The sequence below is a fragment of the Lipotes vexillifer genome, unplaced genomic scaffold (assembly GCF_000442215.2).
Source record: "Lipotes vexillifer unplaced genomic scaffold, Lipotes_vexillifer_v1.1 scaffold201, whole genome shotgun sequence".
Taxonomy (NCBI): Eukaryota; Metazoa; Chordata; class Mammalia; order Artiodactyla; family Lipotidae; genus Lipotes; species Lipotes vexillifer.
The window spans coordinates 222,275-236,924 of NW_006788159.1; the positions used below are offsets into that span (position 1 = coordinate 222,275).

Consider the following 14,650-nt stretch of genomic DNA (forward strand, 5'->3'; position numbering starts at 1 on the left):
CCTTCAATTAACACCATGAACATTACTGGGTAATGCAATCTTGAGTGAGTGTGTGGATTTTTTGTTAAATGCATCCGTATTTAAATGAAAATTAGTCTTCCTAGGAAACGGTAAGTTCTCTTACCTAAATTCTTACTAATGAAAGTCACAAATGTTCTAATAATGTACACAGCAAGTGGAAGTTTGAAGATACCCATAAAGATAATACTTTATGAGAAAATCAATTAATGATGAACAAGAATGAAGTGCCAAATTTCCCTTGCCATGCCATCAGGGAAGCAGGTGTTTACTGGAAGAGAGTGAGCTGCTAAATCAGACTCAGATTTAAATCTGTTGACAAATCATTTACCTTCTCAGCTTCAATTTTATCATTGGTAAAATAGGGATGACAATTACTATCTGTCAAGTTTGTTATAAGGAAGAAATAAGGAAATGTATATAAAGGGATAGTAACATATAAATATCGTAACTCCAAAAAAAAAAATCAATGTCAATCCCCTGGCCTTTTTTTCTTTCCACTCATTTGGAGTTTTTGAAATTCAATTTAAAGAACAAAAGTGAAAGAAATTACTGCGTGGACATCAGTTTTTTGTTTTTTGCTTTGGCTGTGCCACACAGCATGTAGGATCTTAGTTCCCCCACCAGGGATTGAACCCACACCCCCTGCAGGGGAAGCATGGAGTCTTAACCACTGGACCGCCAGGGAAGTCCCAAGTTTTACTTTTAATAGATTTTATGTGGTCTACTGGTATCAATGAGAATATGGTATTTATTTGGGAGTGAAGGTATGAAAATTAAGGGGAGAAAATGATGTGCAAACAATAACTGTTGTAATTATAAAAATTTTATTTCACTCTTACTTTAATTAAACCTTCATAAGCACCATGTCATGAACTGGCAATCTAGAAAGAGGATACTGGAATGCTTTAGTCAATAACAAACTGCAAGCTGATGATATGAAGTTACAGCTACATGGAGCATGTGTACAAGACCACATTTAGAAAGGTTCATTTGAGAATCCCACAATGATGCACAAAACAGGATTCTGGCATCGATTTGTTCATACTTCCTGCGCTCAGAACCCAAAGCTTGTGCATGTACACATCAAAAGAAACACTGGTTCACCTTGACAGTTTACAGTTTGCTAACACTTGACCCTGAAAGCATAAATGTTGCCATCTTGATTGCTTGACCAGTGCGTGGTCATAGGCTGAAAAGACCAATTCCTTTAAAATTTAAATTATGCTTAAAGGTTACGTTCAACATTATGCAAGTCATCAGCAAGGCCTTTGAATGTGTGCGATTCTCATATATGATCACCAAACCATTACTGACCTAAGGAAATCGTGGAAAATTATATATTTTCAGCAAAATGTTTAAATTTGGCCCTCTATTAAAAGACCCAATTGCCAAGGTGTTTTACATAAATTTAATTCACAAGCATGTACACAAGAGATTCACTATAAAGAACATTGCTTCCTGGTTTATGAATAAAAAGTTTATCCTCTGCTTACACTAAACATACAAAAAATAATCTACAAAAATTGTTTACAGTTGATTTTAGTGAAAGAAAAAGCTTTCTTCAGAAAAAAAAAAATGATTGTGTGGTGGTAGTAGTTTAGCCATCAAAAAAGGAATGTAAGTAACCAATAAATATAATGTGCTTTCTCCATATAGACATATTTACACTTGAGTCTTTGGCTTATGTTGTTTTCTAAAGAGAACTTTAAATGATCCAGCCATCATTGCACATTAAAGGAAAATAAGCCAGTTATATATATTTATATATTTATATAGAGATCTGCTACACTTGAAACATATTAAAAAATGAACTTTCCTATGAATTTGCACAGCTTTTCTTTCTTCTTCCTTGAAAGACTTAACATCTTTTATCTGAAAAAGGGAGAAAAATGCCACATAGAAAGTATTAACTCATGCAACACGTGGCGGCTGCTCTACCAAAGCAGGAGAGAAAAGGCTGCATGTTCACTGGACAAACACTGAGAAGTTCTCATTTGAATCTGCTTCTTATTAAATAAAATTTATGTGGCACGAAATGTTGATGCTTTCATACAGTAATAGAAACTGAGTCCTTTTTATTAAGATACACAACTTCATAAGAAAAATACTTTTACCTTTCAAATGTAAAAGCCTCCCACCCCCCACATTAAAATCTTTCTGCACAGGTGTGACACGTACAACAGCTGCTGGCTCAACAGATGAATGGGCTCTGCTTGGATGCACTTTGAAGTCTGCCCCAACTAAGATGACTCCAGGTACTCCAAAGCTACGTCGTAGCAGAAACGGTACTGCTCCTGAAAGATGTTAAAACAAAAGGGTGGAGCAAAGTTAAGAAAAAGGAGAAGAATGGAGAATAACAGCTATCAAATGAATACTTGCATTCAATTTTGATTTTTCAAGAATTACAGATTTTTTTTCTATATACAAGTTTAACATCTAGGCATGCATATTTTACATTTAAGTCTAATGATTGCTATTTAAGAAAAAGGAACTTTATGTAAAAAGATATGTTGTCTTTGCCTCATATTTTATATCAAATTTAAAAAATCTTCAGTATTATCTGATTATAATAGTAATACCTGATCAGTACAGAAAAATTTCCAAGTATAGAAAAAGATAATCAGAAAAAGTTTCTATAAATCTTTTATCAGAAACAACTGTTTAAAATACTAGCTTAGTGTTAATTCAGTCCAATTTTGTGCATGGTTGAAATAATAATTACTTTAGAATAAATATTAATTGCTTATCTACGTTTGGGGATATAACTTTATATTTTATTTTCTGTTGTTTAGCATTGTTATGTATCCTTTTCTTATGTTATTTAACACCTCTTTTAATACTTCATAAAAGTCTAATATGTGGATTGACTGTAATATTGCATTTATTTTTTTCTTTACTATAGATAATCCTAGAGTGAACATGCAAATATTTTTCTCCTCACTTCAGATACTCTCCTTAGTGGTATTAAGAAAAGCCAGTCATTTCAGACTGCCACTCAACAATTCCAGATTCTTAATTTCTGCTTCCAGTTTTATTGAGATATAACTGACATATAGCATTGTATGTTTAAGGTGTACGGCATAACGATTTGACTTACATACATGAACATCCAAATTCTTAATTTTTTTTTTTTTTTTTTGCAGTACACGGGCCTCTCACTGTTGTGGCCTCTCCCGTTGCGGAGCACAGGCTCCGGACGCACAGGCTCAGCGGCCATGGCTCACGGGCCCAGCCGCTCCGCGGCATGTGGGATCTTCCCGGACCGGGGCACGAACCCGCGTCCCCTATATCGGCAGGCGGACTCTCAACCACTGCGCCACCAGGGAAGCCCCAAATTCTTAATTTTTGACACAGTTTTTGGTCTATCAGAGAATTTAAGTAAAATTTTCAAAAATGGTTAGTGGTTCTTAAATTTTTTTGAGCTTACTTTTACCGGAAAAATTTATTTCTTCTGCCTTTAGATATTTAAGACAACTTGGTTAACAAAAATTTTTGAGTTAAAACTGCCTTTCCTCTCAGTCCATCTGTGTGTCGCCCATTATGAAGAATTTAGAAAAATTCAGACTGCATTACAAATTATTACTTGCAATATGTATTAAAATCTTCCCAGTTCAGTCCAAGTGGGTAAAATTCAGGCTGAATTAGAGAACAATCTAAAACGCATATTATTTCAAAAGAGAACTTACAGCTGTCTCCAGCAATAAATGAGGGAAATAAAAACTTTCCCCAAGAGGTCTTTATCAATCCTACCCTAATTATCAAGTAGCTGTGATTTAAATTAGTTTACCACTGTGGTAAGTGCATCTCAAGAACCAAAAAGTGCTTGGGAACTGGTACATCTCTTTAATCAGTCTCTAGCAATTTGGTTTACTCTCTAAATTTTCTTACGAAACTCGTCAGTTCAATTCAACAGCACACTGAACTAATCATTAACCTTGATTAAACACAAATTGGGTGTTTAGTCAGGATTCATGGGACATGAATGTAAAGGTAAATAGTAACTCTTAAGAAGGTTCTAGAATGGCAGAGTTTAATCATAGACTTTTTTTTTAAGGAACAGTGAGAAATCAGAGTTAAATTTGGAAGTATGATTTGAATGCTGCGGCCAGAAGTGATCGTATTGATGATTTTGCAGGACTTGATCTGAGAGATAGAGGCAGAGTTTACATTAAAAACTCTTCAGACAGCAGAGAGTTTAAAGACCTAACCATTACCGCCCATTTTGTAAAAAGACCTCAGTGTTCTACCTCAAAAATCCCTCAAATCTATACCCCGCTTCCTCCAGCTCCATTGCCAACACCCCAGTCAAAGCCAATATCATCTTATTGGGACAACAGCAATACCTAAGGTATGAGCTGGAGTAGAGGGGCTTTGAGGACTTGCAGAAGGGGAAGAAGGCTGTGACCGTTCTTCAAAGTGAAACAGGATAAATGTAACTCTTCAGATTTTGTCTCAGGAAGCAATGCACCTCTTGTGTGAACAATCCATGAGCAGGAAGTGGTGAAAATACTTTAAAGGTTTATTGAATTGCTCACTTTTGTTATCTGATCATCTTGATAAATGTAGGGCAAGCAACAATGATGTCTTGGTTTTTCTGGTTTACTTTTCTGTGAGCATAAACTACACAGCTGCCCCTGACCTTATCCTGCCATGCACATATGTATAACCCACAGCCATCACTTTAGAAGTCGAATGTGCTAGAGAAGGTTAACTTTCTTCCTCTGCATACAGCTTCAACCAGACGAGCTCCTACATACACCTACCTCCCTGCTCTTATTTTGTAATCTGTGTTGTGATTTTGTGAGCCCTGGCTAATTCAAATAATATCACATGAACTACATTCTAAAATCGGTAAAGCTGAAAACTGTCAATGGCGATAGTTTAAAAAATTATAATTTGACAAGCAATGAAGAATTATAGATAATGACTAAAATAAATTTCATTTGCCCTTTAAAAACACTGGGTGTCTAAAGTGCTAGATGCAGGGCTTCCCTGGTGGCACAGTGGTTGAGAATCTGCCTGCCAATGAAGGGGACACGGGTTTGATCCCTGGCCCAGGAAGATCCCATATGCTGTGGAGCAACTAAGCCCGTGCACCACAACGACTGAGCCTGTGCTCTAGAGCCTGCGAGCCACAACTACTGGGCCCGCATGCTGCAGCTATTAAAGCCCGCGTGCCTAGAACCTGTGCTCCGCAACAAGAGAAGCCACCGCAATGAGAAGCCCACGCACTGTGATGAAGAACAGCTCCCACTTGCTGCAACTAGAGAAAGCCCGTGTGCAGCAACGAAGACCCAACGCAGCCAAAAATAAATTAAAAAAACAAAGAAACAAACAAACAAAAAACTGATATAAAAAGTGTTAGATGCAGCCTATGACTATATCCCTCAAAATGTTTTACCAGTTAACTCAATATTGTTTAAGAAATAAAAATAAACAAGAATAAAACCTAGATAGCAGGATTTCCTTATTATAGAACCATTTAACAAATTTTACTGTAGCAAATATTTATTGCTCAAAAGAAACAAACAAAAATCCTATACATTTCCCAAGTTAAATGAAAGTAGTTTTCTTCATCATTAGCAGTTTAGGCAATATGTGATTACGTTTATGTGGGTAACGAGGGATACTTGGCAATTCATCAGTTAGGCAGGAAAGTCCCCACAAAGACACATTTATACATATGATTCACTATGTGTGTATCAAGTCAAATCAACAAGTAGGTATATGATTGACTAATCTCTACCCTCCCTTCTGCGTATAAGACTGTGACTCACCGGGGCTTCCACCATGTTTGGCTTGCTGTTCCTTAGCGTCTTGACCGCATGAAACACATCGACAACATTTTGCCGTTTCACCATTTCAACAACGATGCCTATAGCACAGAACATGCCACTTCGCCCACCACCATTTCTAAAAGCAAAGAAAGCAAAGGCATTTTAGATTGAAGCTTTTGGTGACCATAGGTCACACAATCATGTCTGGGAAAAGAAAACATTATCTTTTAAATTTTTTCCCTTTGTGTTTTAATTTTGCTTCACATGTGTGCATGTATGTGTAGAGAGCAGAAAGGAAAGATACTTGAGGATGACATTAACTCAGTAGCGTATACTTAGGGACATGTTACAGGCATAGATGGCTGCAACCTAGATACTTTGAGATTTTGATAGATTTGTACACAGTGTAAATCAGAAAAGTTATTCAGAGTAGTGTTCAAAAGAGTTTAAACTATATAATAATTATACAATAATCAATTTAAAAAATACAAAAGTTGAAGTTAGTAGTGAATTATAGAATCAAGAAACAGGAAGACTGTTTCAAAAGAATATCTAGTCAAGGTCTGTAAGATGGGAGTTGGTTACTCTTTAACATAGAAAACGTGACGGCTAATGAGGAAATGACCACCAAGGCCCCCCACATGGCCAAGCCAAGCCGCCACACTCACAGGCAGTGGATGATCGTTCGGCCCTCCCCGTCCTCACATTCCTCCTGCCATTTTTCCACCTGCAGTATCAGCTTCAAAAATGACCGTTTGGAGCCAGGCACTTCTCGATGAGAAGCCCACCCTAGATATTGAAACTGCTGTACCATCAGATAACCTTCCTGTGGCTGCAGAGGGAAAAGTATTTTTATGTAAATAAGTTGGGGCTAGAATTTTTACCAAAAAGTAAAAGGTTCATATCAATTTACACCATGACATAAATGACACTGACAATGGATTGAATCTAGCTGATGCAAGTCCAAAATATGTACATAGCAGTGCAGAAACATTCTAAGTTACATGAGAATTATCCATTCTACAAGCTTCTCCCTCATGCTCCATATCCAATAATCAACTCCTATGTTTATACTTCTTAAATAACTTTCAAATTCACCTCCTCTTTATTGCCACTGACATCATTGCACTCTCAATCACAAATCATAATAATCACTTCTTAGTTGATCTCCCTGAACAAACTTTGATTTCCTTTCAAACCATTCTTACCGAAGGCATCATGATTATTTTTAAATGCAAATATGATCTTGTCACTTCCTGATTTAATGGCTTCCAAATGGTCTTAGCATAAAACCCAAATTTGCTGCCATGGCTTAAAAATACCTATATGATAAGGCTCCACCTCTTTCTCTAACTTCCCTTTATTCAAACAACCTATTCAAGTTCTAGACACATTGGCCTTCTCTTAATCTATTTATCAAGTCATTTCTTGGGAACTTTGCACATATTCTCCCCTTCGCCTTGAACATCTCCTTCTTGCTTGCTTTTCTCAGTCCCAAACAGAGTGATCGACATGTCTTGGGTTTGCCTTGGACTTTTCTGGTCTTTGCACTAAAATTCATGTGTTCTAGGAAACCTCCCTGTCCTGTGTAAACCAAGGTAGCTGGATATCCCATGCCCAAAGAGCTCCTACAAATTTTTCAAATTTTGACTTAAATATCACTACCTCAAAGAAGTCTTCTCTGATCACCCAGCTATGTCAGATCACCCAAATCCTCTGTATTTTGTACTTTTTCTCTGTAAAATTTCATTTATTTGTAAATGATTATATAAGTTGTTTAATGTTTGTCTTCCCTGATAAAATACAAATTCTTTAAGGACAAGAAAATCTCTTTTTCCCTTAAAATCTCTATCCCTAGAACCTAGCAAAATACTTTCCAAAGAACAGTATTGTTGAATAAATGAATCAAGACCTTAAACCTTCATATGAAAATGTAAGGAAGAATTTGTAATGCACAGGTGAGCCATATCATAAGGCATCAGATCTGAAGCTTCACATGGCAAGGGCTCATGCATCTTTTGGTAGGACAAGGAACTATCTAGTATAACACCCAACCTCTAGTTGGCGCATACTAAATATTTGGTGAGGTGAATGACATTAAATAATGAGAATGGGAACTGAAAGAAAAATCACACACTAATAAGGACCCGAATACCAAATATAGAGGAAGATAAATATGCTGACCAAAAAAAAAAATGTAACGCAAATTTCAGTTCCTGTTCCTAGAATATTTTTCATATAAACAGCTCAATTAACAGACAGGTCTTACTTTCTTAGTTTAGCAGCTACGGTTTCTCGGCTAAAATATTACTAGAACTATAATGCAACAGATGTGCAGACATAATGAGATTCCTTTAAATTAACATCTAAGATATGCATGAATATTATGACATGATTGAAGTTATCCTTTTTTTCTCTGCTGAAATGAGCAATAGAATTGGATATGAATTTCTTCTCTACTTATACACATATAGACTTATTAACCAGAAACACATATAGCCATTTTGATGTGAGAAACACTGAAACATGACAATTCTAATCACACACTTAAAACAAGACATATACATAGAATTGCTGCTCTAAAAGAGTAACCTAGCTCTTTAAAAAGACCATAATTCCATGGAAGTTACTACTGTTTTCTTTTCAAATTCTGCTTGCTATGTGGTTACATAATATAAACAGTTTTTATTAGTACTTTTTGGTTTTTTGAAGGAGAGACCCCACACAATTTGTCACTGATGGCAAATCACATGAAGTGTCAAGGAAAGAAAGACTTCTGAAGGACACAGTTGCTACTTAGCTGCTGGGAAAAGGCAAAGTGGTAGCAGCACTGGATCTAGCTATAGATTTGGGCAAAGCCAGATGCTGGGACATTTAGAAAGATGAAATCGTAGATGAGCTGTAGGAAGAGAATCAGTGATGGCTGTGATTTACCTTTTCCCTCATGCCTGGGGCCCTCTCTTATAAGCAGAACTGGAATAGTGACATGGAACCCTTCTATAATGACTAGTCCGACATATCACTTCCTCCTGTCATCAGTATTATATTCTTATTTTTCAATTGCATGCCTCTTCTGGGTTGGATTATCAATGCTAATAAAACATGCAGTCAACCTCGAGATAAATCTACTTATACTCAGGGGCCAGGCACAGACAATCAAACTCACTTGAACCTAGGAATCTGAATTCAGATTTCCATATAGAATACAATAGGCTAGTAACTGACCAGGAAACCTAGCTTCCAGCATTTCTGCTTTCCTGTTTTTAAAATGCATTTTTATTCTAGTGCTAAGGCATAAGATGATTGCTAGCTTTGGGAATGATTATATAATGCTTATTGGCTTATTAATTTTACTCTCTCTTTTGTCTGAATGGAAATATACCCCATCATGATTATGGTCACCTGGTTCTGGATCAGCTCAGTTAAAATCATTTATGACTTACTCTTGTTAGATTGCATATCCTAAAAATCCGGTTTATCACATCACAGTCCATTGAACAAGACATACATTCCACTTGGATAGGGCCATATCGTAGCATCCCTTCTTCTGGCCAGTACTGAGGGCAGCCCTAGATGATGAATGTTTTGAAAGAAAAAGAAAATGAGCATTATTTTTTCTAAATAGGGTAGTATAAAGCAGATTTTACCATTTTATTACTACCTTATTAAGTTGTGCGTAAGTACACAAAAGCAACCTATAACCATTAACCTGGGACAAGTCGACTTCATTTAACATCACAATGGAGGTACAGCCATAATCATACACTAATCTCCAGAAGTCTTTCACAGTGTTTGGCAGAGGGTACTGTGTGACGATGAAGGCAGCTGGTTGCCTGTAGCTCTGTGAAAAAACAAGGGAGATGGGGAAACATAAGAACTTCAGATGAATAATTAGTTGTACAAACAGATTCAGTACTCTTCAGTGTAGGGCCAGTAAGACACAACAGCTTCATATGGAGATGGAGCCAGCCTGCTGCTTAAGCCATGGAATAACAGATTTGGACCACTGCAATATACTGCAACTAGTAATCAGTCAATCTGTTGTATGACTTTGATGCCTCAGCAGTAATTTAAGCCAAGAAGTTGTTTTATTTTGTTGATAAAAGTAAATATAGCACAAATACCAAAAAAAAAAAAAGAGAAAACTACTTGAGGCTAACATCCTTCGTGAGGTACCTGTTGGGCTGTTTCAGTCTTCCACAGCCTGAGAGGTTAAAGGCATACATTTCGCCGGCATGTGTGTGTCTCCGTGTATCTCTACGTCTATGTGCAGTGAACGGAACTGGCTCTTCTCCACTCCAAATAAGAAAAATCACGTGCGCCTCAAACTCATGTGCTTTTATATTACATCGACATTATCAACACATCTTGTAGGCAATCCACTTTCCATAGTTTTCTGGGCATTTCTAATGTATATCAATGATCAGAATGATGGTTTCAATCATTTAAGATTTTTCAAGTGCCGAAGAGTAAAACCAATGCATTTCCTGGGCCCCACATAAGAGGGAATGTCTCCTTGTTTACCAAATGCCCCTTGATTGGGACACAGCGCATTATCTCTTTCCAGAAGGAGAGGATAGGCTCATCTGGCCAGTCAATCTGTCATTCTACAGACTAATGATCTGCACTAAAAATGAAATATATATTTCTATGAACTAATGATTTGTAAAAATATAACTAGACAGTTGCCTGAGATGGATTTCTTTAATGCTGATAAAAATTGTCAGTGATCTCCTAACTCATTTGTATCATACTACTCTTTAAGTCCTTCAAATGTCTTAAACCAGTGTAGAAATTGACCTTTGAACTTCATAGATCCTATCACCATTTGGGAAATGCTGCTAACCATAGCGTTTCACTCCATGGAAGACTTCAGGATAAATCTGAGGAGATAGTAATTCACCGGCTGCTTCTACGTGACCTTAAGACCTCACAAAGTCACACCCACAGTTGGGGTGAGTACCCTGCTAAAGAGGGTATGAAAGCTCATGGGAAAGGATCAGAAGAAAGAAGTAAGCTTCCCTTCCAATTAAACGTCTGCTCCATGGGAAGTAAGTCATAGAAGACTAAAAGCCTTTTATTCCTTTTTTGAGTCACAGGGGAGGGGAGATTCCTTCCTCTCTAAGTGCAAGAGCACATCTAAGGCTTTGAAATCACAGGATCCTTGGCCTTACCTCCTAATTCTTCACAGACATGGCGCAGGGTATATGACCCTTATGATGGGGGTAGAGGGCAGGGGAAAGTGGGGAGTGTTGACCAGTGAGCCCACTCTTATTAGCCGAACCGAACCGAAATTTCTGAAGCCCTAACCACACTACTAAGTCCACAGGGCAGTTTCAACTACAAAATATATCTGTGTTGAATCACAGGGAATTAAACAGAGAATAAGAACAGGTAGAATACAAGCTTCAGTCTTCATATTGGCTAGAAAACAATCTGAAAATTAGGAAAAAATTTGAAAGAAATGCCAAAGACAAAAAATGCCTCAAACACATGCCTCATCAATATTCTTTCCTAATATTTTCTTTTTCCCTTTATCACACGGCCTTTTTTCATCCAAATCCAAACTGGCTCAGAAACAAAAAGTTCTGTGTGTTTTCTCTGTATTTAGTATGTTTGCCTTTCCAGACAATTAAAGTTGGAAGAAAAAGTACAATGAGGATCCAATGTGATTTCAGGAGATATGAGTAATGACTAGGCAAGACTCTGGTCACAGCAGGAGGGGCATCTTTCTACTTGAGCTTGCCTTTAAACTATTCTGTGCTGTACAATAAAAAAGATCAAAGCAACTGGGTGAAAGTTAGAATTGGAATGTGGGCTTTTCTAAGTCTTACTATCAGAAGCTAATTTTGGAAACACAATAGGAGCAATTACTTAGAAACCTTCATTATTAGTCACCCAGGAGTGAACCCTGACTTCTGATTTCTCCTTACTACAGTTCCATAGCCTAAAGGGCAAAAACTAGAGATGCTTATGAATGAAGGTGATAAACTAAAAGGATTCTGAACTTGAAGCCCTTCTTACTTCTTCCCAAGGTAAGCAAAACAAGGTGGCCAAAGACTAATTTAAAATTCTCTTTCCGTATTGTTCTGTCTATGGGACGCTAACATGCTGAGTACATGCTCTACCATCTACAGTGCGAAGACTGGGGTGGGGTAAGAGAGTTCCTTCATTATGATCAATGTGTTAACATGATATCTTCCATGCCTTCCTTAGTTATTTATATCTAGTCTCTATTAATTAATAACCAATATAACAAGTTAGCTATAAATTACTGGAACATTAAATGTCAGAGATAAAAATTTCCAAACTAACACAATTTCAGTAGAATATAGCATTCTGTGATTTTAAAACTTTGAAATAGATAAGCATGATTCTTTCCTGAAAATAATTAGGATAAAAACTATCACCTGTAGATATTTCTTGTACAGAAATTTTATAATAATTGACAACCAAGTGCCAAACTTACAGTCAAGTCTAAAATTTATAGTGCCTAAGAATCACTGTAAGGGAAATTCAAAATCATTCTCCAAAAACAATTCGTATTTCAATGAAAGTTTCCAATTTTCCTTTTTTAGGCCATTTAAATTTTCTTGAAAAGAGAACTAGCCAGTGTTCATCAATTCTGCAGCTTTTCATGACACTTTACACTAACAAAGAGAGCAGTCTCTTACGTCCATAAGAGCAGCATTGATGTAGTTACTACTCTCCCCATCAATTGTAATTAAAAAAGGCAGACATCTGTCAGGTGGCAGCATGTCCATGAAACGGTTCTTGTCATGGTTCCTTGGCAGGCAAGCTATACTGCAGTCCTCAGCTTGTAGTCGAGGGGTGACTGAATTCAAGGTCTGAAAAGAAAAGCGAACCCAGGTTAAAAGACAGTGACCCATTTAACAGCATAACACTGATCTATCATGCATTTAGGAGGCCAAGTAGAAAGTGAAGGATTTGTGCAAGCCAATGGCATTTGCCACGATGACACGCTGATAGACTTTGTAGTTAAAGCTAATGAAGCCAGAGAAGTGACAAAGAAACAATACACACATTGTACAATGGGCCTCTTCTTAAAAGGGAAAGGGATGCTAAACAACACAGCAACCCGCAAAATGTATTGCCTAACCAAAGAAAATGCAATCAGAGTGGTCCATGATGATGACCCATCATAAAGTTATCATTTGTAATAACATTTTAATATGCCATATTTGAAGACATGCTATCGCATGTTGGAAAGAGCACTGGGCAAAGAATCAAAGTATTAGGTTTCTACACTTACTCTTGACTTCACAGTCACATAGCTTTAGGGGTGTTTTAAGGGCAATGAAAACGTTGGGGATTATTGAGAGACAATGTTTAGCACAAACTCTAGCTATTATTATTAACGTTCTTGATCTCACGTTGTGAGTAACACAGAAGGTTAAAATCCATAAGACTGCATTTGGAAAAAGGTTTTAAACACACCCAAATTACCACTAAATTTGACTTTTTTTTTTTTTTTTTGTGGTACGTGGGCCTCTCACTGTTGTGGCCTCTCCCGTTGCGGAGCACAGGCTCCGGACCCACAGGCTCAGCAGCCATGGCTCACAGGCCCAGCCGCTCCGCGGCATGTGAGATCTTCCCGGACCGGGGCACGAACCCGCGTCCCCTGCATCGGCAGGCGGACTCTCAACCACTGTGCCACCAGGGAAGCCCTAAATTTGACTTTTATGATACCTTTTCCCACACTTTTCCCTGAGTCTGAACTTATTTGCCCTTCAAGATACAGCAGATATGTGCTCATTAACACAAAAGTGACTCCGTAATACGTATAATGAAAGAGATGGGTATTATATGGTATTATATTATACTTAAAATAGGGTCAAAGGTTATAAATTTGACTTGAAAGAAGTTTATTAGAAGAATTAAGACCGCCCAGAACAAATTGTAATAAGTTGTTCATAAAAGAGGCTGTAGAAATAGTAAATACCTGGAATTCATCTTTGAGATGTGAAGAGTTTGTCTGGGAGTCTATTCTAATCATATCAAAATATGCAGCTTTAAATTCACAGACAGGTATGGCAGTTTCTCCACATAAGCAGGCTTCTAAAATGGCATCATGAATAAAAATGTACTGTTCCTATCAAAAGAAAGAAAAAGAAAAATTTCATAATATTTAATATAAATGTTCTTTCATCAAAGAATTTTTTCTATATGACTTGATGAGCTAATATCAATTCTATATGAAAAACACCTAGTATTTAGTTTGATAAATATTGGAAAGCAAACAACAAAAAAAGGCCACTAGAGGTTAATCAGCAATCAACACACCTCTGTCTGGACCATATTGATACGACGAGATCTTAAGGCTTTGACACAGTTGTAGATGTCAACAACACCCTCTCTTTCAGCCATGTCCAGCATGATGTCAATCACAATGTAACAACCAGTTCGTCCAGCACCAGCACTGAAAAATAAACAGATCTAAAGAACTGCAGGAAGCATGTCTGTGAAAATGGAAAGATCCTTCTGATTTTCAAATAAGTGGAATCAAACTGATTTAACAAAGTATAAGACATAATTTGTACTTACTGTGTAAATGCTTATTAATGAACAAATAACTTCATGTAGAGTATCTGCTTCGGTGTAAACCGAGGAGTGGAATAAATGAAAAGATACAAGCTTTGCAAATCAAACTGTGTTTTGAAAATAATGTATATATGCCACTCAAGTTCCACAGCTCTCTTACAGTCTTCACTTTACATAAATTTCAAGCTCGTAGAATTGATCAAGGAGTGGATTCGTGCTTTAAACTTTCACCTGAGACTGAGAGACTCACACTCACGTGGTTGTGGGCACTCGGGCAAAATGCAGGAATG

The 14,650-nt window shown here is 37.1% G+C and overlaps 1 protein-coding gene across 4 annotated transcripts in view; it reads right to left on the minus strand.

The window, feature by feature from the left end:
- Positions 1-822: 822 nt before the first annotated feature.
- PTPRK (protein tyrosine phosphatase receptor type K) overlaps positions 823-14,650 on the minus strand; it is a 573,018-nt gene continuing 559,190 nt past the window's right edge. For 2 of the 4 annotated variants that reach the window (XM_007461250.1, XM_007461251.1), the window contains 8 exons: positions 14,103-14,238; positions 13,762-13,911; positions 12,473-12,646; positions 9,508-9,639; positions 9,242-9,367; positions 6,467-6,630; positions 5,799-5,934; positions 823-2,315 (listed from right to left, as the gene is read on the minus strand). In XM_007461250.1, the coding sequence (XP_007461312.1) occupies positions 2,262-2,315; positions 5,799-5,934; positions 6,467-6,630; positions 9,242-9,367; positions 9,508-9,639; positions 12,473-12,646; positions 13,762-13,911; positions 14,103-14,238 (1,072 nt within the window). In that variant the 3' untranslated portion in view covers positions 823-2,261. The remainder of the gene's footprint in view (positions 2,316-5,798; positions 5,935-6,466; positions 6,631-9,241; positions 9,368-9,507; positions 9,640-12,472; positions 12,647-13,761; positions 13,912-14,102; positions 14,239-14,650) is intronic. The other 2 variants (XM_007461249.1, XM_007461252.1) reach the window with 2 other exon arrangements.